At 35.8% G+C, this 26308-nt stretch overlaps 1 protein-coding gene across 1 annotated transcript in view; it reads right to left on the bottom strand.

Annotated features, from left to right (window-relative positions):
- Positions 1–26308, bottom strand: part of LOC129670983 (cilia and flagella-associated protein 47-like) — a 446637-nt gene that overhangs the window by 8650 nt on the left and 411679 nt on the right. The window contains 5 exon segments of the mRNA XM_055599611.1: positions 7763–7924; positions 9386–9557; positions 12186–12338; positions 17453–17547; positions 19005–19164. Of these exon segments, the coding sequence (XP_055455586.1) occupies positions 7763–7924; positions 9386–9557; positions 12186–12338; positions 17453–17547; positions 19005–19164 (742 nt within the window).

Genomic DNA, 26308 nt, shown 5'->3' with positions numbered 1-26308 from the left:
GATCAACTATAACTGAGAAAAGAAATAGTAAGTCAAGGAATTTCTTAGTTGACTAAAACTGGAGAAATGTACACTGTAAAAAAAGGTTTAAGTTCAGATTTAAAAATAAACTAATAGAGGTACATGTAAAAGATCAAATGTGGCTTCTAAATATGGTACAATATTGGAGGATCCAAGATGGCTCCTCCATCTTGAGGGCACTGGATCTGAGAAGTAGGACAGCAGTGACTGCACAGAGACCAAAAGATCAAACTCTGAGTCCTAAAACACCAGTGATTGTGTTTCCCAGGTGAGAGGAAACACCACAGTGTGGGAAGCAATCAGGTCCATTCTCAGGTCACCCAGCTAAATCCCTAAAGAGTTCCTGGGTCCCAGCAGGTGCTCAGTTGTCAGCCCAGAGACACAAGGCTGCGTTCTCTGATCACCATCCCAGACTGAACTGTCGGCCCCACAACACCAGAGACTGGGATTTCCAGTCAAGAGAAAACCCTACGGTGAAGGAAGCAAACTGGACCAACCTCAGGTCACCCAGATTATCCCTGGAAAAAGTCTCAGGTTCCAGCAGGCACTCAGCTGCCAGCCCAAAGACACACCTGCTTGCCCAAATCACCATCCTAGACAGAACTGTGTGTCCCCAAACACTAGAGACAGTGTTTTCCTGTCTGGAGGAAACCTATAACCATGAAATATTCATGCTATCAAAGCAATGAAGTGTTTCACTTTATCTTGAGGATGAAGAGAACATCTAGTTTACCTGAAAGTGCTCATTTATTTAGTACCATATTAATATTGATGAATAGTAAATGTAATGTTATGCCTTGCTAAATCTTTTCTGAGATTACATATCATCTGCCTCATGGCTTGCTTTAATAGATACTTCCAAAGTTGACTTTGTGTATATCAGCAAGTTCAGAAATAACAAAACAATGACAATTTGGTATCTGTTACCTGAAGGAAAGATCAGGTCAGACCTCAGGGCACCCAGCAGACATTCCCCCCCACACACACACACCAGGAAAAGTTCTCAAGAAAAGTTCCCAGGTTCACGCAGGCACACAGTCTCCAGCACTGAGCGACTCGCCTGCTCCTGCATGATCTACTCACCATCCCAGACTGAACTGTGGACCCCAAAACACCACAGATTGGGTCTCCCTCTTGGGAGAAAACCCCACTGTGGGGAAAACATTGGGTACAACCTCAGGAACCCAGATAATCCCCCTGCTGCATGCATGAGTGCTGCACTCACCTGCCAGTGATTACTGATTACTGCATGATTACTGGAACACAGAGTTCCAACCTCAGAACTATAGAAGGCTGAGATCCACGGGATCAGCCTCCAGACACTGCTGCAAGGCACAAATCATCTCTCTAGCTAAACTGACCAAACCGCTGGGCTCCCTGGTTCTTCAAGAGTGCTGTACCCAGTAAACACAGTGCAAGAATAGCAGCAGCAGCTCACTAAATTCAGAGCAAGAAACCCAGCTTCAGGGCATCTGTCTCCAGCACTTGTCTGGGTGAGAGGAGAACTTCCCTGACTACCAATGACCCCAGTTACCCTACATGCCCACGCACTTGAGGTGAGCCGTGACAATTCCCTCAGAAGCACTGGCCATCTGGTGACCATGCCCAAAAAGCTGAGGAGGTGGCCTTCTTTAGGAACAACTAGCTTCCTGCCAAAGGGATTCTCCCAACACCAGGACTTCAGCAGGCACCAGAAAAATAACAGAAAACACCCGAGAAAGCCATTTGGGTAGAGGCCAGTATAAAAGCACAACCAAAAAAAGCCTCGGTATCTCCAGAACCTAGTTATCTAGGAACAAGTTGTCTTGGACACTCTAGCATAAGTGAAATTCAAGAAGATGACCTTACATCTATGCTTCTGAAGAGGATAATGGAGAAAACAAATAAAATACATAAAGAAATAAAACATAAAGTGAAACAGATTGTGGCTATCCGTAGAAATACAGGAAGATGCAGCCAAACAGTTTGTGGCCTTCAGAGAGGAAATAATTAAATCACTGAAAGAAATAAAAGAAACAGAGGAATGTTCAAAGAAACAGGTGAAGAAACTGAAGGAAAAACAGGAAAATACAGTCAGATAGGTGAAGGAAATCAACAAAATGGTCCAAGATCTGAAGATAGAATTAGAAAAATTAAAGAAAACACAAATGGAGGAAATCATGGAGAGGGAGAACTTAGGGAAGAAAACAGGAATTACAGAGGTAAGCGTAACCAACAGACTACAAGAGATGGAAGAAAGAATCTCAGGTGTGGAAGATACAATGGATGAAATCGATGTATGGGTCAAATAAAATGTTAAATATAAAAAAAAAAAATTCCTGACACAAACCATCCAAGAAATCCAAGAAAATGTGAAAAGACAAAAACCTAAGAATAATAGGAATAGTCGAAAAAGAAGATTCCTGTCTTCAAGGCCTAGAAAATATTTTCAACAAAATCAATTTAAAGGAAAGGCATATAAGCATACAAGAGGGTTACAGAACACCTAATAAATTATGCCAGAAAAGAAAATCCTCCCACCACATAATCAAAAAGTAAGTATACAGAACAAAGAAAAAATACAAAAAGCTTCAAGGGAAAAAGGCCAAGTACCATATAATGGCAAACCCATTAGAATTACATGTGACTTCTTAACAGAGACTATGAAAGCCAGAAGGGCCTGGACAGATATTGTGCAGGTGGAATCTCAAGCTTTTAAGTTTCATGAGATCCCATTTATTGATTGTTGATCTTAGAGACTGTGCTGTTGGTATTTTGTTCAGGAAGTTGTCTCCTGTACCAATGAGTTCAAGGCTCTTCCCCACTTTTTCTTCTAACAGGTTTAGTGTGTCTGGTTTTATATTGAGGTCTTTGATCCACTTGGATTTTAGTTTCATGATACTGAAAAACTTCTGTACAGCAAAGGACACAGTCATCAAAACAAAACAACAGTCTACAGACTCGGGAAAGGTTCTTCACCAACCCTACATCTGACAGATGGCTAATATCCAAAATAAATAGAGAATTGAAGAAGGTATAAAACAACAAACAGTGTAATCCAAATAAAAATGGAGTACAGAGCTGAATAGAAAATTCTCAACAGAGGAATATCAAATGGCAAAGAAACACTTAAAGAAATGCTCAATGTCCTTAGTCATCTGGGAAATGCAAATCAAAAGGATCCTGAGATTTCACCTTACACCCATATGGAGAATATGCAGCCACTGACTAACTGTCTTACTATATATCTCAGGCTGGCTGCGTATTCTCCATATTTATTTTGAGTGACCTCAAACAGAATAAAGTCTCCAGTTTAGAAAATGCTCTTTGGTTTGGGTTTCTTAGTGATTCTTTGTAGTTCATTCAATATAATACAGTTCAAGAGCTTATTTCTTTTTCACAGTTTGAATTAATTTGTCAAATATTATTTGATGTACTAGAACTTCATGTCAACACATTCATCTCTGGGAAAATGCTTACTGAAATCTACTGAAGTAAATCATTTTATATTTTTCTTTTTCATGATAGCTCTCCTAAACTTAATGTAAAATTGTATAATAGTACTGGATGTGAACACATTCTGATTCTGAACAAAATGTTTAAATCAATGTCAGTAGTATTAATTAAAAATCTACTCAGAACTATTTGATTATAATTTAGTAGGTATTTTTCCCCTTTGGCTTCTTTCCAAAATCATATTGATACCTATTTTCTTTTCCCAATATTAAAAGAATCACAAAAATTGTGGCAGAGATGGAATCATATGTCTCTATTACATATTACTAGTCATAAAATTAGAGGAAAAGAAATGCAAAGATATAAATAATTAAGATACCAACAGAAATAAACTGAATGGCAACTTGAGGAAACTGCCATTGTATCTGAATCATTCTTCTCAAAACCCTACTGAAAGTAAAAATGTTAACTCTTAAAGGGGAAACAAGAAGGTGAGCCTTGAACTGTTTTTTTTTTCTCTGAGAAGACAACTATACAAGAAATCTTGTATACATATCATAAAATAGCAAAATCATATAGTTATTTTTGACTAAAATTAGGATTTTTGTCAAAACAATGTGAGAAGAATTTGACTGGAAGAATTAAACTGGATATTCAGCAGAGGACAATTTGCTCTTGTTCTCTCTTTGTGAAAGTAAAGACAATTCTTGGTTTCTGTCTCTGTTTAATTAAGGGAAGAGTTTCTTATTAAACTGAGATAAAGTAGGGTAATGAAAATAAAATAATCATGATTAGATACTCATCCTGTTTTCTTTTGTGTCACACAACATTTTGGTTTCTTTTGATTGTCTCTTTTAACCAATGATTGCATTATTTTTAATTGCATCTATCAACAGCAATCACAAGTGAGCTCATGAAGGAACTGTGTTATTTTCTATTCTAATGATTTAGCTCATATTTATTTTTTTAGGTTGAGTGCAAAGGCTATCACAGAGTGGTTAATTTAGAATATAATATAGGACTGGCAGAATGTTTCAGTGCCTAAGGGTGATTGACACCAAGCCTGACAGTCTCAGTTTCATCATTGGAACCCACATGATGAGAAGAGAGAAACAAGCTAGTTGTTTTCTTATCTCCCCATACTCTCTGTGATACACAAACATGCATTCACACAAATATACCTACAAAATAAATACATGTATTCCTACAAGTTGAAGAATAAGTTTTCATTCTCCTGTTTCAAAAGACCCTATTTTTTATCACTACAGTACTCACACATGGAACTTGTGATATAGACAATTTAAAACATCTCTACTACAAAAGGTTATAAAGTCCATGTGCTACATAGGTCATTTAGTTATAGAGGAATGTTAAAAGATATTGATTTCTAAACCATGAAACACCTTTCTCAGTAAACAAGTGTGCTATTAACCTAAGCTACCTACCAAAAATAAATAGTATCCCATATTTTTTAGTCCTGATGGCAGAGGAACTATATTAAACCTGATGAAAGTAGGCATGTTATACAGAGTAATAAGAAATGTTTAAATTACTGGAATAGTAGATCTCTAATTATGGTTATAACTATGTTTAACTGGATATTTTTAATTGACTGAATACTCCATAATGAGTATAAATATATTGATGTATTACTTTTATGCAATAAATAACCATATACATTTCTATATCATTTAGAAAATCATATTACTGATTTTCAAACATTTTAAAAAGTGTTGGAAAAAGAAGCAGAAAACACACATGGTATATGCTCACTCATAAGTGGTTATTCGACATATAATATAGGATAAACATACTAAAATCTGTACTCCTAAAGAAGTTAAGCAAGAAGGAGGAGCCTGGGTAAGATGACCAATCCTCATTCAGAAAGGCAAACAGGATTGACATCAGAAGAGGGAGAAAACAGGGAATAGGACAGGAGCCTACCACAGAGGGCATTTGAAAGGCTCTACCCAGCAGAGTATCAAAGCAGATGCTGAGTCTCATAGCCAAACTTTGGGCAGAGTGCAGAGAATCTTATCAAAGAAGGGAGTAGATAGAAAAACCTGGAGGGGACAGGAGCTCCACAAGGAAAGCAATAAAACCAAGAAATGTGAGCCCAGGGGTCTTTTCTGAGACTGATACTCCAACCAAGGACCATGCATGGATATAACCTAGAACCCCTGCACAGATGTAACCTATGGCAGCTCATTCTCCAAGTAGGTGTCCTAGTAAGGGGAACAGGGGCTGTCTCTGACATGAACTCAGTGGATCATGTCTCTTTGATCACCTCTCCATGAGGGGGGAGCAGCCTTACCAGGCCACAGAGGAAGATAATGCAGCCAGCCCCGATGAGACCTGATAAACTAGGGTGAGATGGAAAGGGAGGAGGACCTCCCCTATCAGTAGACTGGGGGAGGGTCATGGGAGGAGAAGAAGAAGGGAAGGTGGGATTGGGAGGGAACAATGCAGGGGGTTACAGCTGGGATACAAAGTCAATAAACTGTAATAAAGAAAGGAAAAAAAAGTGTTGGAAAAGGAGAAGCGCAAATTAGAACAAAGCAAAGTGACACATTTATGTGACAATGCCCAAATGAATGCCATTACTTTGGATGGTAACTTTAAAAACAAGCAAACAACAACAACAAAAAAAGTCTGGTATAATACTGTAATTTCAGCAATCAAGATGCTGAGGCAGGCAGATGACTGAAGTTCAAGGCCTGCATAGTCTTCACATAGCAAGTTCTAGCAGCCAGGAATTTACAGCAAGACCGAATCTCACAAAACCACAAATTGAGTTTAAAAATAATTATTTGAGCATTGTCCCAAGGGGTTGAAAAGTAAGGTGAAAGTTGATCTGAACCATGTATTTATTTAAATAATAAATAATAAAGTAGTTTTAAAAGGGTTATGAAATCCATGAATTACAAATGGCAAATAATTATATCAGCTACTATTCTTTAGAAGTCTAATAAGTATATCCAGTTTCTTTTTGTGTTTCCAGGTGTTTCAAAGTAAATTCATATTTAGTGACCACCATGGAAATAGCTGATTAACTTGTGTTTTATCATGGAAATCAAAATACTTGGGGATGTTTCTCTTTACAGAATATCTTTAGTAAATATCTTTTAGATACTGGACATTGAACGAGAGATTCTGCATGCCTTACCTCATAGAATTTGGTCTACCAGTAACAGCATATATAACAGACATTACATGGCACAACATGGCACAGCCAGGTTTCTGAGAGCTAGATTGGAATAAAACATCTTGAAAGAGACTAGACAAAAATGAAATGTTGCTCTTAGGGGAACAAATCAAAAAGCAATTTCCTTTTCAGAAGTCACTAAAGCTAAACAAAAATGATGAAAGGAAAAGAACTCTGAATCATGAATTTTATATTCAGCAAATTTATCCTTTGTTATTGAAGGGAAAATATTCTCATATTAAGCAAAGCTATGAGAATGTTTTACCAGCAGGTTTATTCTTATAGAACTGCTAAGGCATACATTCTGAACAGACAAAGATAAAAGTGGCTAATAACTTCAGGAAGAAATAAAAACAAGAAAATTAGGGAAATTAAGGCTAGTCATAATAGACTAACATCCTCATAAGTTCTTTAAAGTTTCTTAGAAATTTATCAGTACTTAGAAATTTTCAGTACTCATACAGAGGAAAAAATATAGGAGAAGTAGAAATGAATTAAAAAACAAATCTACAATTATATTTAGTAAAGTCTAGACTACTCTTTCATCAGTTGATAGACCAGCACTTGGCCATAGATTAGTTATTCAGCGCTTACACAGTACGTGCAAAGCTCTGAAATCAAGAAAAGACGAGCAACTAAACAGAAAGTTAGTAAGAGAAGCAAAAAGAATGAGTACTATTATCAACCAATGGGGTCGAATAGATACTTGATTTCAGCTTCTATTTTATTGATTTATGTTTTATATATGGGTATTTTAACCACAAGTTACAAAACTTGAAAAATTAAACTTATAAAGGGTATTTTTCAGATTTCATAAAAATCATACAAAAATCATTTAAAAAGGACCAGAGAAGCAGGGCATGGTGGCCATGCCTTTAAGCCCAGTACTCAGTGAGGCAGAGGAAGGCAGATTGCTGTGATTTCAAGGCCAGCCTAGTTTACTAAGGGAGTCTAGGAGATCCAAGGTTACATTAAAAATCCAAGCAAACAACCAAACAAAAACTAGAGAAATCTTCATGTCTTGTCCATATTAAATTTCATTCTACATTTCAGCATTGATTATATTCATAAGACCAGTTACATAAATCTTGATATTAATACCTTGTCTGACTTGTCAGTCGAAATTCCATAAGAGATGTCTTGAATAAACCTATTCCTTGGATGTCAATGACATCCTCCACTTCAGGCTCAGTAGCAATCAATGTTATAGGAAACTTCCAGATTCCATCTGTTATGCACTCAATTTTCAATGTGATATGAGCCCTTGAATACAAAGAGATTTAAAAAAATACAATACTGTGACAAGAAAAAAGATTAAATATATCAAATACTTACAGTCAAAATGAAAATACCCCTTCAGCTCAGCTAAATAAAGAATGGGAACATTTCATTAAACAGAAATTGTGGTACATTTGCATAAAGGAATATTACTCAGGTAAAAACAAAGAAATCATGAAATTTACAGGCAAATGGTGGGAACTAGAAAAGATCATCCTCAGTGAGGTATCCCAGAAGCAGAAAGACACACATGGTATAAACGCACTTATAAAGTGGATATTAGACATATAATATAGGATAATCATACTAAAATCTGTACACCTAAGGAAGCTAATCACGAAAGACCACCCTGGGGAAGATGATAATCTTCATTCAGAAAGGCAAAGAGGATGGACATTGGAAGAGGGAGAAAACAGGGAACAGGACAGGAGCCTCTTCACAGAGGGCCTCTGAAAGACTCTACCCAGCAGGGTATCAAAACATATGTTGAGATTCGTAGCCAAACTTTTGGCAGAGTGCAGGGAATCTTATGAAAGAAGGGGGAGATAGAAAGACCTGGAGGGAACAGGAGCCCCACAATGAGAGCAACAGAACCAAAAAATCTGGGCACAGTGGTCTCTTCTGAGACGGATACTCCAAACAAGGACCATGCATGGAGATAACTTAGAACCCTTGCGTAGAAGTAGACCATGGCAGCTCAGTGTCCAGGAGAGTTACCCAATAATAGAACAGTGACCAACCATTTCTGACATGAACTCATGGGCTGGATCTTTGATCACCTCCACCTGAGGGGACAGCAGCCTTACCAGTCTACAGAGGAAGACAAAGAAGCCAGTCCTCATGAGACCTGATAGGCTACAGTCAAATAGAAGGGGAGGAGGACCTCACCTATCAGTGGACTAGGAGAGAGGCATAGGGGGAAAAGAGGGATGGAGGGTAGGGTTGGGAAGGGGTGGGGGAGGGGCTACAGCTGGGATACAAAGTGAATAAACTGTGATTAATACAAATAAAATTAAATTAAAAATAATTTAAAAAATAAAATAAAATTGAAAAATCCGAATGTCTGTTATTTCTATTTTAGGAATGATTTTGTAGTTAATAATTTACAGCATTATTGTACCATTTGGTAAGTATTTTGTGTGTCTTCTTATCTACTCTGAAAAGCACAGTAATTGTTGCAAAACTGACTGAAGATTTTCTGTAACCAACAAAACTATCAATGTACTTAGTAAGTTATAGGTACATTCTGGCAAAAAGATCAAATAAGCTGTTTTTTTCCCCATTAGAATCCCTTTTATAGTCTATTAGCTAGAAATGCTATAGTTCCAAATGTTTTTGCATAGAATCAAACAAATAATGTAATCCAAATATTTACAGACACAAAAAGCACACCAAATTAAAAAGAGTACCAACACTATATTTAGGAGAGAAGGGAATTATGTTTACCTGAATGGCTTTCTTGGTGTAAATATCAGATTGAAAACCAATGAAATTAATTCATGTTTTATATTAAATCGTTTTCTGTACAAATATAAAGTTACCGAGGATTCCAGGCTAGACTTTAAATCTTCAGATTCAAATTCTATTTCATACTCAAATTCACGTCTTTTAGGATTTACTAGGAAAATGAAAACGAAAGTATATGTCAGTTTAGCTCATTACACATAAACTGACCATCAATTAAAATGTCAACATTATTTCTAAACAGGTTTTTAGAGGAAGGAAAAAGGGAAATTCTAGATTTATTTTCATAATGTTCACTACAATACCAGTTATATAATACTGTGAGTAATTTTGTTAAAAATATTAAAATATATATGCCATTTTCAACATCTTTAATTATAATTCAAGCTTATGGAACAAGAAAAACCAAACAAAATTGATAGCCAACATTAACTATGAAAAAGAACACTTTTACATGTGTGATATGTGATAAATAGTGTTCCCTTATAAAAAGTAACAGTGGATACATTTTCACAGTTACTCCTTCTATATTGTCTCTGGAGAACAGTTTATTCAAGTTCCTTAGCCTAGTTTTCAAATAGGTTATTAGGTAATTTTAATAGTTGGAGGAATTCTGTATATTTTTTGGAGATTAACTCTTTATCAGATATATAGCTTGCAAATATTTCTCCCTTTCAAAACTCTATATTTTCTATATATTAATTATATATTTTTCTGTGATTACAACTTGTTAGGTATGGAATCCTTTTGGCTTCAGATTTTGGAATTTGAAATCTAGAATACTCTTGATATCCCATGCCAATTATTTTAATTTATATAGAAAATATGAAACAGAAATAAAATATGCGTGGTAAAATTTATCATTTAGAAATTTATTTAAGCATTACATGTAATTCATATCAATTTTTCTATTTTTTAATGTAAGAAACACTCATTCAAATTTGTTTTTTTTTTGAAGAAATAAATATTTTATTAGAGTAAGCCTCTAATTTTGCAGTTACACAATTGCTTGTTCAAACAGAAAAAGATACTCTTTCTGTATCTGCAGGGCAGTTACAGTTATGGTAAGGCAACAGAAATAATGTTGTAATCTGAAGTCAAAAGGAAAGCCACAAGATCACCTACTTGGGCAACTTTTCATTGTCTTAGCTCAGAAACAGACTTGTTTCTTAAACCTTTGTTATTATTTTTAATCTGTTTTGATCGTACCCCCTAACAAATATATTTAACATGGTAGCTCCCTCTCAGGTACTCAGCTGGTAAGTTTCACAAAACAATACTTGCCTTTACTGCATGATGCATTTTGATCTACTTTATTCTACTTTATTGTTTTGTAATGCCAGTGGCCACCCACAATTCAGTATTAGGCTGAAACCCTGTCTGAGCTCAGCATAGTTTGTGATCTTTGTAAGCCACTCCATATATGAAAAGACTTGTGACTTGAACTAAGAAAAGGTTTTTGCTCTTGAGGATTCAGAAGTAAACCTGAATCATGTATTTGAAAAAAAGGCCAAAATAGATGGCAAGAATTATGTGTAAACAAACAGGATGTTCAAGGAGAAGCAACTGAGGCAAGGAGGGCTCAAGAAAGCGCCAACAGATATCACACTTTAAGGCAACTCAACACTTTGTACAATGTCAAATGACCAGAGTATGAGTGGTATTAAAACACTGCAGAAATGGAGTCTTCCCTCACATCTGATGGTTTACAAGACAGAACATCAGCCCAAAGTGTGTTTCTAAGATGAGGGCTTCCTGTGGGCCCTGCACTTTTCCAGGTGTTTTAGCATATTAGCATCTAGAAAATAAGTACAGATGTGCCCATAGAGATACCACAGGAAGCCACAACCACACATGAACCTTAGGATCACTAATGCTACATGACACTCATGTCATGTCATAAGATACTCATAGCAGAGTTGCTCAGCCTTAATTGTAATATTGCTTCAGTAACAATTCTTGAATCTCGAAGGGACTCATTGTTTAGCCCAGTTTCACAATGCTTTGTATAACATGTATGAAATGCGCAGTTAAATGTTCAAGACCACACAAAAAATCATGAAAATAAATATATTAAAGTTGAGTTCCATTAGAAACCTGACTTACAGATGAGTGCTGGATTCACTCCAGAGAAAATGGCCAGATAATGTGGTGAGAATTTCCACAGAAGGCAGTATAGACAAAAAGGTGGTTTCTTGGTAGGTGAAAAAATGGAGATAATGGAGAGATCCAAGATGGTGGTGACCAGCACACACAGTTTCTGAGAGGCAGAGGAGCCTTGCTAGGCCACAGAGGAGGACATGGCAGCCAGTTCTGAAGATACCTGATAAGCTAAGGTCAGTTGGAAGGGGAGGAGGACATCCCCTATCAGTGGACTTGGAAAGGGGCAGGGAGGAGATGAGGAAGGGAAGGTGGGATTGGGAGGGAATGAGGGAGCAGGCTACAGCTGGGATACAAGTGAATAAACTGTAACTAATTTTAAAAAATAATAATTTAGTTAAAAAAAGAAACTTGACTTCTGAAGTGTTTCTTTTTTCAATGTTGAAAGATTTACAATCCATGTTATGTAAATGGTGTAGTAATAAGAGCTACTATCACTATTGAGATAACCACCATGTAAAAGCAATATATGTAACAGAGTTCATTAGTACTAACTTGAATAGTATATTAAATAAAAAGTAAATGGTTCTTAATTACTGAGAAATCAGCAACCTACATTTTAAAATAAATAAGTTTCATTTACTATAATTAATTCTTATAGCCATGTTTATAATTCTCTTACCATGCATATCTTCATAAAAACTGTTAAGTGAATTTTTCGGAAACACTAAAAATTCTGTCAATTCATGTGATGGACGTGAGCCAAAAAATCTGCCAAACATTGTCACTTTTACTTTCTCTTCTACCCGTTTGTTGGCCTGACATTTTATGACAACTGTAGGTGAAAAGTTTTGTTTTAATTAATTCAGTTGTTAGGTATTATTATTATTGAGATAAGATAAATTTTTATAAAAATAAAACTTCATCGAACACAATATAAACCGGCATTTTGTATGGCACATACTCTTGTAATATATCCATACATAATATAGAAACATCAACATTAATAGATAAAATAGTATCTAGAAGACAAATATATATATATATATATATATATATGCATATACTAGATGATTAGAGACTATATTAGGATGTAGAAATTCGTTTCAGGAACTAATATCATCAGGTCACTAATTGCAAGTGGCAACTCTGGACACATGAGCTTCATTTAAAACATCTGTATTTATTGCTGTAATCTGTGATCTACTTTTATAACAGCAGCAGTGTATATGCATTCAAATAAATTATAAGTTCAGTAATTCTTACTTTATAATAATATTTAAAATACTTGTATTTGGCTTTTCACATGTACTTTATAATTCATACTTACAAAGACTTTTAAATTTTAAATCTATAAAATCTATCATGTTAGTGGTTATATATAAAACTATAGTAACTTAGTCTTAAGTTTGATGTGTCATTGTTAATTTGTAGTATTAATATTCTCTGTGTAATAATTATACATGTATTACAAGCCAATGTTTATCCCTCTGTAGTTGTCAGTAGTATATTATAATCAAAATGTTTGTATGCATAATTACTAATTACATAAATAACATGTCATATTTGACAGTAGCTCTATAATACTATTGAGTAATTTATATGGAAGTTTACATATACAAAAATATTTTCCTCAAATATATTATTATTCTAGTGAACACAGATTACATAATGAACATAAGTGAAAAATTAGAACCTGTATTTTAAAATATTTGAAGAACATTATAGTTGTTTAGACTCAAGAGTAATATTGTTGGCCTTATGATCTACAAAATTAACTGATGTTCTCTGACATATTTTTATAATATTCATTATATTGTATTGGTATTACAAAATTAATTTTATATTTTATATTTAAGTGTTTACAAATAGTATTTATATATCTTATAAATAGTATGTAAAATAAAAATAACTGTATAAAATCAGAGATAAAGGAATGCCCTGGTTTGGTAAAATGTGTACATTTTTTCTGGTGATAATTAAGTTCAACTTTGAGGTGTTAAGTCCGAAGCTAATGAGGTCAATTTACAATTGGTGTCATGTTCACTGGTCTTCACAAGTGTATCTTTAAGAAATTAATGCTACATCCATCACAGTGGATTCATTTCTTATTTTGTTATAGTATAACAGGTAATGGAAATATTTCCTTATTATCTGTCCTAATGGGCAGTAAACATATAAGTCACAGAGTGAATTGGAAGCTTAAAGATAAACAAAATTTTTACTGGGTGTGCAAATGATTTGGGTGTTACGGAAAAAAAAAAAAACAGAATAACAAGACAGTGGTGTAGTTGAACAAAGACAGCACTGGGCTATCTCTGGTATTAAGAAAATAATGTAGACTGTCCAAAAGCAATAATTGTATGTAAATAAAAATTTAACCACTTGCTTCTGAAAAGGATTCCTACAAAAATAACTACCAGCATGATTTTAGACTTCTGGAAAATAATTTCATACCAAATATCTAATTTGCTTCAGAATACTTAGTTATTACTATTTTGTCTTAGTCTGACTTAGATTACTTGTAAAATACATAACTGATTTTTAAAAATCCCCTATCAGTGGACTATTTATCAAAAGGATAGTAATGGGCTCTTATAGGACAATGAATCCAAAAGCAGTGGTTATTTGACTAATCTACAATCCCAAGATGAATTCCATCCTATGGACAGACATTAAATCTTAGCAAGTAACATTTAGTTATTTCCATAACTATCATGCCACTATTGTAGCAGCGGTCCCATTATATCTTGTGTCTGGAACTGGGCAAGTCTGTTGATGGTATTTCTTCTTCAGAAGACTGCCTAGGGGCCTATAACACTTTAAAAATCATTTAAAAGGATGGAAGTTTGTAGCACAGTTTAGATGGATGTCTCAGTATAGGGGAGGAAGGGCCTTCAAGGAACAATACCCAGGATATCTATTCCCACCAGAATGAGCAGGGACCACGTAACATCTCTCTTGAGAAGGCAACTCCAGATTAATTTCACTGTTGAACTTTATCTAAATTTATAATTTTAATGGTAGAATATAGTCATTTGTGCTTATTATAGATGTTTTAGCCACATGATGATTGTGACTACCCTTGATCACACAGTCTCACTCTCCTTTCTCGGAGCAGGATAAGGATTCTTTTACACTTAAGACACTGTAATTTCCACTGGTCTCCCTGGTAGCAAACAGTTTACTCATCTCCATTCTACTGGCTTTGTCCTGGCCCAGGGGGAAACCTTTCCACATTCCAATAATTCCACTAATCCCAGTAAGCAGAGTTACTTTTTCTTCATTGGTCAGACTGCCTCTCCTAGGTTTCTTGGTATCTGCTAATGAATATTTTCCTTACAAATTCTAATAGCTTGCTTGGAAAAATAGGGGAGAGGAAGAGAAAAGTCGGGTGGGGCTGGGAGGAGATGAGGGAGGGGGCTACATCTGGGATACAAAGTGAATAAATTATAATAAATGATAATAAAAAGGAAAATTTTTAAATGAAGTAATTATAAAAATATTAAATCACAGAACAAATGTATGGAACCTGTTTGATTTTCTTTGAAGGAAATACATGAGGAAGTATTTTTAAAAGGCTTTTTAAAAGAACAATATTTCTGCTTAAAATATTTAATCTGGGAAAACAAAAAAAATTGATAGGTAGAACAAAGCAGAAACAAAAGTTTAATATTTAGTTATTATAGGGTGTTGAGCTCTTAGTAGTGTATTATACATTTTAAGAAATAGTAAGAGTTGGAGGGGACGGGAACTCCACAAGCAGAGCAACAGAACAAGATAATTTGAACACAGGGAACTTCCCAGAGACTCATACTCCAACCAAGGACTATTCGTGGAGATAACCTAGAACTCCTGCACAGATGTAGCCCATGGCAGTTCAGTGTCCAAGTGGGTTACATAGTAAGGGGAAGAGGGACTGCCTCTGACATAATCTGATTGGCCTGCTCTTTGATCACCTCCCCCTGAGGGGGGAGCAGCCTTACCAGGCCACGGTAGAGGACAATGCAGCCACTTTTGATGAGAACTGATAGACTAAGATCAGAAAGGAGAGGAGAACCTCCCCTATCAGTGGACTTGGGGAGTGGCATGCATGCAGAAAGGGGAGGGAGGGTGGGATTGGGAGGGGAGGAGGGAGGGGCTTATGGGGGGATACAAAATGAATAAAGTGTAATTAATAAAAAAATAAAATATATATATATATATATATATATATATATATATATATATATATATATATATATAAAAGGAAGTGTAGCACTTCTTAAAAGTATGGAAAAGACAAAAATAACATAAAAGATAACTCTTGAGGAATGGATACCGAAATTGGGGTACATCTTCACAATGGAATGTTACTCAGCAATAAAAAACAAGGAAATCATGAAATTTGCAGGTAAAAGGTGGGAACTAGAAAAGATCATCATGAGCGAGGTATCCTAGAAACAGAAAGACACACAGGGTATATACTCACTCATAAGTGGATATTAGACATACAATATAGGATAAACATACTAAAATTTGTACACCTAAGGAAGCTAATCAAGAAGGAGGACTCTGGCTAAGATGCTCAATCTCTATTCAGAAAGGCAAAGAGGATGGACATCGGAGGAGGGAGAAAACAGGGAACAGGACAAGAGCCTACCACAGAGGGCCTCTGAAAGGCTCTACCCTTCAGGGTATCGAGGCAGATGCTGAGACTCATAGCCAAACTTTGTGCAGAGTGCAGGTAATCTTATGAAAGAAGGGAGAGATAGTAAGACCTGGATAGGACAGGAGTTCCATTAGGAGAGCAACAGATCCAAAATGTCTAGGCACAGGGGTCTTTTCTGAGACTGATACTCCAGCCAAGGACCACTCGTGGAGATGGCATGAAACCCCTGCACAGAGGTAGCCCACAGCAGTTCAGTGTCCAAGTGGGTTCCATAGTAATGGGGACAAGGACTGCCTCTGACAGAAACTGATTGGCCTGCTCTTTGATCACCTCCCCCTGAGGGGGGAGCAGCCTTACCAGGCCACAGAAGATGACAATGCAGCCACTCCTGATGCGACCTGACAGACTAGCATCAGAGGGAAGGGGAGAAAGACCTCCTTTATCAGTGGTTGGTGGAGGGGTATGGGTAGGGAAGAGGGAGGGAAGGATTTACAGGGGGGATACAAAGTGAATAAACTGTAATTAATAAAAATAAAAATAATAAAAAAGCATCTCTGAAACATTTTTAAGATAATATATACAAAATGACTTATGTAGGTGTTAATAAAGTGAAGAGAATAACTACAAGCTCCATTGACTTGTAAATATATATATATATTTAAATAAATATATTTAAATAAATAATATATATATTAAATATATATATATTTAAATTATATATATTTAAATATATATATATATAATAAATACCATATATATGGGTTTTTTTTTCCAGTTAAAACAGGAAGGTATTTAAATTTGACCATTTTTTTATAACCAATGCAAGCATATTTAGGGAAATGCTCTGGTACAAGAAAAACTTATCTCTTTTTCCTATTTTAACCTGTGATGATGTAATCTAAGTTCAGTAGAGACTAATCACCTTTTATCTCTTTGTTATTTTATTTCATTTGTTTTGTTGCTGAAGATTGACCCCAGGCCTGTTTTACATGCCAAGGTAGCACTTTACCATGAGCTATAGCTTCAGCCCAGAAGTCTTATTCTTTCATTTGCAACATTTGATATGGAGAATTAAAGAAGAGAATTTCAAACCTTTGAAAACTCCATCAGAATTTCTTATGGTAGGTACCCAAGACATGATTTACCACACCTACTGGTAAGAAAGAAAGAATTTTTGCAGTTTCCTCACAAGTAAGCTTGTAGCATATCTGTTTGTATTTGCATAAAGAGATGGAATTATAGGATGGCTAAGGTCTCTTGGAATTCAGAGCTTTTTTTTCTCCTGAAAAAATACTTACTTGGAGAACTTTTAGGGGGCGGTGCCTGTGGAAGTCCAATGATAGGGTACATCCAATATATTGCATGAGTTTCCCCATGGTCTTCTCCAATAAATCTATTCAGAAATTAAAATACATAAAGTTAACTCAGGACAGAAATACTGTCAATATAAATCAAGGAAATAATAATCATATATCTGTATCTATAATATAGGGATGTAATAGCAATTAGTGAAAAAAGAGGCCATGGATATGAAAGAGCAAGTTGGGTATATGGGAATGTTTTGAGTGAGAAAAGAAAATGATAAAATTATATTGTAATCTTAAAAATAAAATAACTAAGAGGAAAAGAAAAATGATGTATTCTTCATTGCTCTGAAGTTATTTTAGTAAAGCTTATGCAATTATAATTAGGTAGACAGACTTACAGAATAGGAAACATTTTCTTAATCAGCTGATGTTATAAATATGTGGTCTTAGAAAATTATTCTAAAGTAAACCACCATGAGGTGTAAGTTAAAATGTAGGAGTTTTAGTCATTACCTTCCAAAAGTACATTTGTATTTATTTCTGTAACTAAATGGTGACTGGGAGTTAAGACAGTTCATTTGGTGATAGCCTTAATTATACAGTGAAAAATCACAACATTCAAAACCCTATTAATTACGGGGCTTCAGAAAAGTATGTAAACGTTTATTTTAAGGTGATACCAGTTAAAATGAGAGTATACCTCTCATCTACTATTAGGAAATAAATTTAGAAAAGTTTGATCATTTCTGAAGGTGGAATTTTCTTATAAAATAAAATGTTAAAGACTGCACAGCAGACCATCTTTGCATGTGATTTGTGTATCTGGCTCCTATGACACCATAGCCAAAAGGGCTCTGTGCCTTTAAGCACAACTCTTCTACAATTCTTACTACATTTTAACAAGATTGCTTTCATTGTAATTTCTCAGTGAAATGCCACATACATGTGCACATGTAATTAACTGTGACTCTGGGCATGGTGAATGCCTGGTAGAATGGATAATAATTAAACCACAGTAACCATGTGGAGAAGAAATATGCAAATGTATGATAAATTAAGGTTTTGATTTTAATTAAGGTTTCTAGACTAATTAAACTATTAAAGCAGAGGAAACATTTAAGATTTGTATGCTTATTGAAGTATGCTTCATTTTCAGCTAAGCAAAGAATGAAAGTTACCTTCATTCTGGAAATGGCATTGAAATGATACACCTTGGTTAGAGCAGTGGTTCATCACTTGTTGCATGCCAGCTTTACAAGTTCTCCATTTTGTTCAGACAAGCTGCTGATGCAGGTTGCCCTCAAGTTATTATTTCTTGTTTTGTCAGTCACTTACTGTTTTCCCTTTGTTCACATCTGACTGGTTAAAGGTAATACTGATCTTGTTGACTACTCTGAACTACAACAAACATCTTATTTTTCTGGACATAAGAGCTGCAGTAGTAAAGATCATATTGAGCTTTATGTTATCATACATTATAGACACCTATCACATCAAGTTCAGTCAAAACACAAACTTTGTCTTTCTATGTCACAATTATTACCTCTTAGTCTCTGCACTTAGTTCATCAAAATTGTCAATAAGCCACTTTTTGTTGTTTGCTCTCTTCACTTTAACAATCATCATTGTTTTGTATAATGTCATAGCAGAAGGTATAAATAAAACTGAGATATCTAAGTTTCCTTTAGGAGGAATGACAATTCCTGTAAAACACAAAAACAATTATAAATGTTATAACATGCTTGCTCAGCCATGTTCATTACTGCTCTACTCACAACAGCCAGAATGGAAACAACTGAAATGTCCTTCTACTAATAAAAGCATAATAAAAATGTGGTACATAAAAAATGTAATACATATACACAATGGAAAAGTAAACGAAATTATGAAATTTGCATGTAAGTTGGTGGAACTGAAAAATATTATACTGAATGAGGTAATCAGGCCCAGAAATACAAATATCGCATTCTCTTTTTTTATTTTACACCATAATTTTAATACCAGAAAGTAATATCTTTATGTTTTTACTGGCCAATAATATTTCAAATTTCCTTCTGAACAAAAAACACATTCTGTTAACTTGTAAATGCTTTACTATCTTTCCCCTAAATTTCATGAACTGTATTCGAATGTCCATTTTATTCTAAAGTAAGAAATTTCTCTTGAAGAAGCTTTGAATTTGATAGATCTTAAAATTGATGGCTAAGGTTATCTAGAGTGATAAAAGAAGCAAAAAACTCATGAATTTTTGCAAACTCTTGATACATTTTGTGGACTTTTGGAATAATTTATAGAAGAAAGTGTATATCCCTGTTTGTTGTGCATTTGAGGAGGCTTCAATCTGGATATATAATGAATAAATGGTAAAAAAAAAAAAGCTGCTTCAAAATCAAATACATTCATTGTTGTGAATATAAACATGTTTTTGTTTTAGTCCCAGGTGTGGGATGTGAGACTGATTCAGATGATCCACAGCAGCAGACTATTTGCTATGCCTGCACTCTGCTCTTTGCCAGCTGCAGATAGTGTAAATCTTACTCTGGAGAAAGAATAAATGTCACAACAGAGAGAGTGAAGCTCCAAGAAAGAACAAAGCTGCTGCTGCTTCCTTCTTGCTGCTCCTGCTTGCTGTTGTGAGACAAGAAGTTGGAGATCTCCTGAAATAAAGACTAGACTGGCTCCAAGGAGCCGAAGGACCCTAACCAGCCAGAAGCAGCTAAGAAAAGGAACTGTGACCCCCCTCTCACACTAACCCTTTCTCTCTCATACCTTATGTTGTGGTGTTGGAAGGGATCGGGGTGGAGTAGGGAGAAAAAGATATGTAAAAAGAGTTTCACTCTTTGTTCTTTTTTTTTTTTTTTTTTTTTTTTAAAGTACACCGACCGTTCATATCTTTGTTTGGTGCCCTCAGGTTTTTGGGAATAAAATCTTTTCATCCTCAAGAAGACCCAAATATTACTTAATTTAAAGAAAGGTGGTATAGTCTACCACCTAGTTTTCTTATCTCTCAGTCAGAAGCCAGAAAAAAGTCTGAAAATCTTTATTGTCAGATTAACTAGGAAAGTTTGAGGTTTACTAAAGACCACCTAAATAAAAATCATGCCTCTAATGAAGCATGATTCAACAACTAATGAAGTTGTTGAATCCCAACTCAAGGGAATCGGTTATGTTCCATGTAAGTGAGGGCCCAGGAAGACACCAGTAGAAATATAACTTACTTCAATATAAAAACTTTATTGAAGGAAGTATTCTACTATCTATCCTATCTTGGTGAGTCCAAAATTCTGTACCTAAATCACTTTATATCAAAACTTGCAACTCCAATCCAAAACTATATCTTTAGACCTAAAACATCTTCTTTAATCCTAAAGAACGTAATTGTAAGAATAAAACTATTCACTCTTGAACCTCATCAGAGAACTGAGCATTAATAGCATCTGAATAAACAGTAAGTGCAGAGCAAGCAGCTTCCAAAATTATAGAGATGACAGAGACTGCTGGCTGCCTGGACAGTCACCAAAGGTACCTTTATAATGTAAGAACATCTTCTTCACCTTTCTGGCTCAGAATACCCAACAGTCCTTTCTTTGAAGCAGGTATTATGACAGACTTGCCTACCTTGTCCTTGCAAAGCTCAGCAATCCAAGTTCCTGCATCAGGTTTGTTCATCATTCTGTCTGCTGTAGAAATAAAGGCATTCCTTGCCCACAAGCTAGCTTGCCTCATATAGTGCCATCTCCTAAATGAGAATTTTTTTTGATGCTCATCATCTTCTACAAAGTTGAAAAAGGGTGATGCCAGGAGCTGACATGTCTCATTGTCAAAAAATTATCAAATTAATAAAATATCTTTAAATGCCATATTCTATAGAACCCTGAGGCTTTTGAAGACATCCATCTGTCTCTAGTATATCTGAATTACTTGTTTCTAACTACATATTGACTGATTAACTTAGTTCAATTTAGTTTAACTGAGCTAGTACCTAAAAAACAACAAATTTGATTGATTATTAGTATGCATTTCTTAATTATCCTAAACAGTTTATGATAGTAGCTTTCAAAAGGACTCGAATTTCACATGGCATTGTTAAGAATTACATAGGTACAATAACTTAAAATGAGTTGATACACAGTATGCTCTAACCAAAATATAGCCAAAATTTTGTATCAATATACTACAAATGAACTATACCAATGTAACCAATTGTAACCTTAATTTTGTATCAATATACAAAGATTGATACAAAGAGTACATTCAATAATCAACCTTTTTTTTCGACTGTACCTATATTATTTCTTTTTTTAAAATTCTTTATTAATTACACTTTATTCACTTTGTATCCCCCCTGTGGTTCCCTCCCTCCTCCCATCCCAATCCCTCACATTCCCCACCCTCTGCATGCATGCCCCTCCCCAAGTCCACTCATAGGGGAGGTCTTCTTTTCCTTCCTTCTGATCCTAGCCAATTAGATCTCATAAGGAGTGGCTGCATTGTCTTCTGTGGCCTGGTAATGCTGCTTCCACCTCAGGGGGAGATAATTGATGGGAAGTGCATTGAATCTGTAGATTGCTATTGGTAATATGGCCATTTTTACTATATTAATCCTGCCAAGCCATGAGCATGGGGGATCTTTCTATCTTCTGACATCTTCTTCTAATTCTTTCTTCAGAAACTGGAAATTTTTTTTCATACAAGTCTTTGACTTGCTTGGTTAGGTTCACACCAAGGTACTTATGTTCTTTTTGGCTATTGTGAAGGGTGTTGTTTCCCTACTTTCTTTCTCAGCTCTCTTGTCTTTTGTATACAGGAGGGCTTCCGATTTTTCTTTTTTGAGTTAATTTTGTATCCAGCCACTTTGCTGAAGATGTTAATCAGCTGTAGGAGTTCCCTGGTAGAATTTTTGGGGTCACTCAGGTATACTATCATATCATCTGCAAATAGTGTTAATTTGACTTCTTCCTTTCCAATCTGTATCCCCTTGATCTCCTTCAATTGTCTTATTGCTCTAGCAAGGACTTCAAGAACAGTATTGAAGAGATATGAAGAGAGTGGGCAGCCTTGTCTTGTTCCTGATTTAAGTGAGAATGATTTAAGTTTCTCTATACTGAGTTTGATGTTGGCTATAGGCTTGCTGTATAATGCCTTTACTATGTTCAGATATATGCCGTGTATCCCTGATTTCTCCAAGACTTTAAACATGAATGGATGTTGGATTTTGTCAAATGCCTTTTCAGCATCTAAGGAGGTGATCATGTGGTTTTTCTCCTTCAGGGTGTTTATGTGGTGGATCACATTGATGGATTTCCATATACTGAACCACCCCTGCATGCCTGGGATAAAGCCTACTTGGTCGTAGTGGATGATAACTTTGATGTGTTCTTGGATTCAGTTTGCAAATATTTTGTTGAGTATTTTTGCATCAATGTTCGCGAGGGATTGGCCTGAAATTTTCTTTCTTTGTTGGGTCTTTGTGAGGTTTAGGTACCAAGGTGACTGTGGCTTCATAGAATGAGTTTGGTAGTGTTCCTTCTGTTTCTATTTTGTGGAATAGTTTGAAGAGTAGTGGTGTTAGCTCTTCTTTGAAGGTCTGGTAGAATTCTGTGCTGAAACCATCTGGCCCTGGGCTTTTATTGCTTGGTAGACTTTTGTGACAGCTTCTATTTCTTTAGGGGATATAGGACTTTTTAATTGGTTTGCTTGGTCTTGATTCAGCTTTGGCATATATAATTGGTCAAGAAAATTGTCCATTTCATTTAAGTTTTCAAATTTTGTGGCATATAGTCTTTGGAAGTAAGACGTAATTATTGTTTGGATTTCTTCAGTGTCTGTGGTTTTGTCCCCCTTTTCATTTCTGATTTTGTTGATTTGGATAGTTTCTCTCTGCCTTTTAGTTAGCGTGGCTTAAGGGTTTGTCTCTTTTGTTTATTTTCTCAAAGATCCAGCTCTTGGTTTCATTGATTCTTTGAATTGTTTTATTTGTTTCTAATTGATTGATTTCAGTCCTGAGTTTGATTATTTCCAGCAGTCTACTCCTCTTTGGTGTGTCTACTTCTTTTTTTCTAGGGCTTTTAAGTGAGCCATTAATTTGCTTGCTTGAGATTTTTCGAATTTCTTCTTGAAGGCACTTAGTGCTATGAACTTTCCTCGTCGTATTGCTTTCATTGTGTCCCATAAGTTTGGGTATGTTATGCCTTCATTTTCATTGAATTCTAGCAAGCCTTTAATTTCTTTCCTTATTTCTTCTCTGACCCAACTGTCATTTAGTAGCAAGTTGGTCAGTTTCCATGTGTGTGTAAGCCTTTTGCTATTTTTGTCATTGAGGTCCAGCTTTAGTCCATGGTGATCAGATAGAATACAAGGGATTATTTCAATCTTCTGGTATTTGTTGAGTCTTGCTTTGTGACCAACTATGTGGTCTATTTTGGAGAAGGTTCCATGAGGTGCTGAGAAGAAGGTAAATTCTTTTGTGTTTGGGTGACAGGTTCAGTAGATGTCCGTGAGGTCCATTTGATTCATGACCTCTTTCAGAGTTATTGTTTCTTTGTTTAATATCTGTTTTGTTGACCTGTCATTTGTTGATTGTGGGGTGTCGAAGTCTCCCACTATTAATGTGTGGGGGTCTATGTGTGGTTTAAGATTTATTAAGGTTTATTTTACAAATGTTGGTACCCTTGCATTTGGGGCATAGATGTTCAGGATTGTGAAATCTTCCTGGTGGATTTTTCCCTTGATGAGTAGGAAGTATCCTTCTCTATATCTTTTGATTAATTTTGGTTGAAAATCTATTTTATTAGATATTACAATGGCTACTCCTTCTTTCTTCTTGAGTCCATTTGGTTGGATCTTCCAGACCTTTACTCTCAGGTAATGTCTATCTTTGTGATTTAGGTGTGTTTCTTGTATGCAACAGATTGTTGGGTCTTGTTTACACATCCATTCTGTTAGTCTGTGTTTTTTTTTTATTGGAGAATTGAGTCCATTGATGTTGAGGGAGATTAATGATCAGTGGCTGTTAGATCCTTTGATACTGATGTTGGCTATGGTAGTGTGTTTGTCTACTTTTTGTTTTACTGTAGTGAGGTTATTTATTTCCTGTGTTTTCTTGAAAGTAGTTAGTTTTCTTGGGTTGTATTTTTCCTTCTAGTATCTTCTGTAATGCTAGATTTGTGTGTAGGTATTGTTGAAATTTGTTTTTGTCGTTGAATATCTTGTTTTCTCCACCCATGAGGACTGAGAGTTTTGCTGGGTACAGTAGCCTAGGCTGACATCTGTGCTCTCTTAGGGTCTGCATGATATCCATCCAGGCTCTTCTGGCTTTCATAGTTTCTGTTGAGATGTCAGGTGTGATTCTGATGGGTTTGCCATTATATGTTACTTGGCCTTTTTCCCTTGCAGCTTTTAGTATTTTCCCTTTGTTCTGTATACTTACTGTTTTGATTATTATGTGATGGGAGGATTTTCTTTCCTGGTCTAATTTATTAGGTGTTCTGTTGGCCTCTTGCATTCTTATAGGCCTCCTCTTTAATTTGGGGAAATTTTCTTCAACGATTTTGTTGAAAATATTTTCTGGGCCTTAGAGGAAGGAATCTTCTTTTTTCTCTATTCCTGTTTTTCTTAGGTTTTGTCTTTTTTTGTTGTCTTAAATTTCTTGGACGGTCTGTGTCAGGAATTTTTTAGATTTATTATTTTCTTTGACGGATACATCGATTTCTTCCATTGTATCTTCCACACATGAGATTCTTTCCTCCTTCTCTTGTAGTCTGTTGGTTATGCTTACCTCTGTAGTTCCTGTTTTCTTTCTTAGGTTCTCCCTCTCCATGATTTCCTCCATTTGTGTTTTCTTTAATTCTTCCAATTCTATCTTCAGATCTTGAACCGTTTTGGTGATTTCCTTCACCTGTCTGACTGTATCTTCTTGTTTTTCCTTCAATTCCTCCAGCTGTTTATTTGAACATTCCTCTGTTTTTTTTATTTCTTTCAGTGATTTAATCATTTCCTCTCTGAATGCCACAAACTATTTGGCTGCATCTTCCTGTATTTCTTTAAGGATGACCATAATTTGTTTTATTATATTTTCCCCTAAATCTTTATCCATTTTATTTGCTTCTTCCATTAACCTCTTCATAAGCATAGATGTAAGGTCATCTTCTTGAATTTCACTTATTTTAGGGTGTCCAGGGCTTCTTGCCCCTGTACAACTGGGACCTGGGGATGCCATATTGCTTTGCTTTTTGTTGGTTGTCCTTTTTCGCTGGCCTCTACCCATCTGAGATCTGTCTCAGGTGTTATCTGTTAATTTCTGGTCCCTGATGGTTCCTCGGGTGGGGAGAATCCAGTTAGCAGGGTTCTGAATTTCTCCTCTGCTTTTTGGGAATGGTCAACTCAATGGTGGTGCTTCTCAGGAATTGACACAGTTCACTTCAGGTGTATGGACCTGTGTGGTAACTGTGGTGTTCAGGAAGGCTCTCCTCTCATCAGGAGAAGTCCTGGTGATGGCTGCCCTTCTGCTATGTTTCTTGCTCTGTATTTAGTGAGCAGCAGCTCTTGCTCTTAAGGTGTAATTGTTGGGCGCAGCGCTCTTGAAGAACCAGGGATTCCCACGGTTTTGTCAGTTTAGCTAGGGATAACTGGTTGACCCTTGGAGCAGTATCTGAGGGCTGCTGTAATGGCTCTCTGGTTTTTGTAGGTCTGAGGATACAGCTGTGTGCCCCAGTGCCCTAGCAGTACTCAATAATGGTGGGTGAGCACAGCACTCATGCCTGCAGTAGAAGGCTAGAGCCTAGAGCCTGCATGAATCCAGAAAGTCTTTTGGAGCTGGGTATCCTGAGCATTGGACCTGATGATACC

This window comes from Psammomys obesus, unplaced genomic scaffold, assembly GCF_907164565.1.
Source record: "Psammomys obesus unplaced genomic scaffold, mPsaObe1.curated_primary_1811, whole genome shotgun sequence".
NCBI lineage: Eukaryota > Metazoa > Chordata > Mammalia > Rodentia > Muridae > Psammomys > Psammomys obesus.
This window is presented reverse-complemented; position numbering and strand designations above follow the sequence as displayed.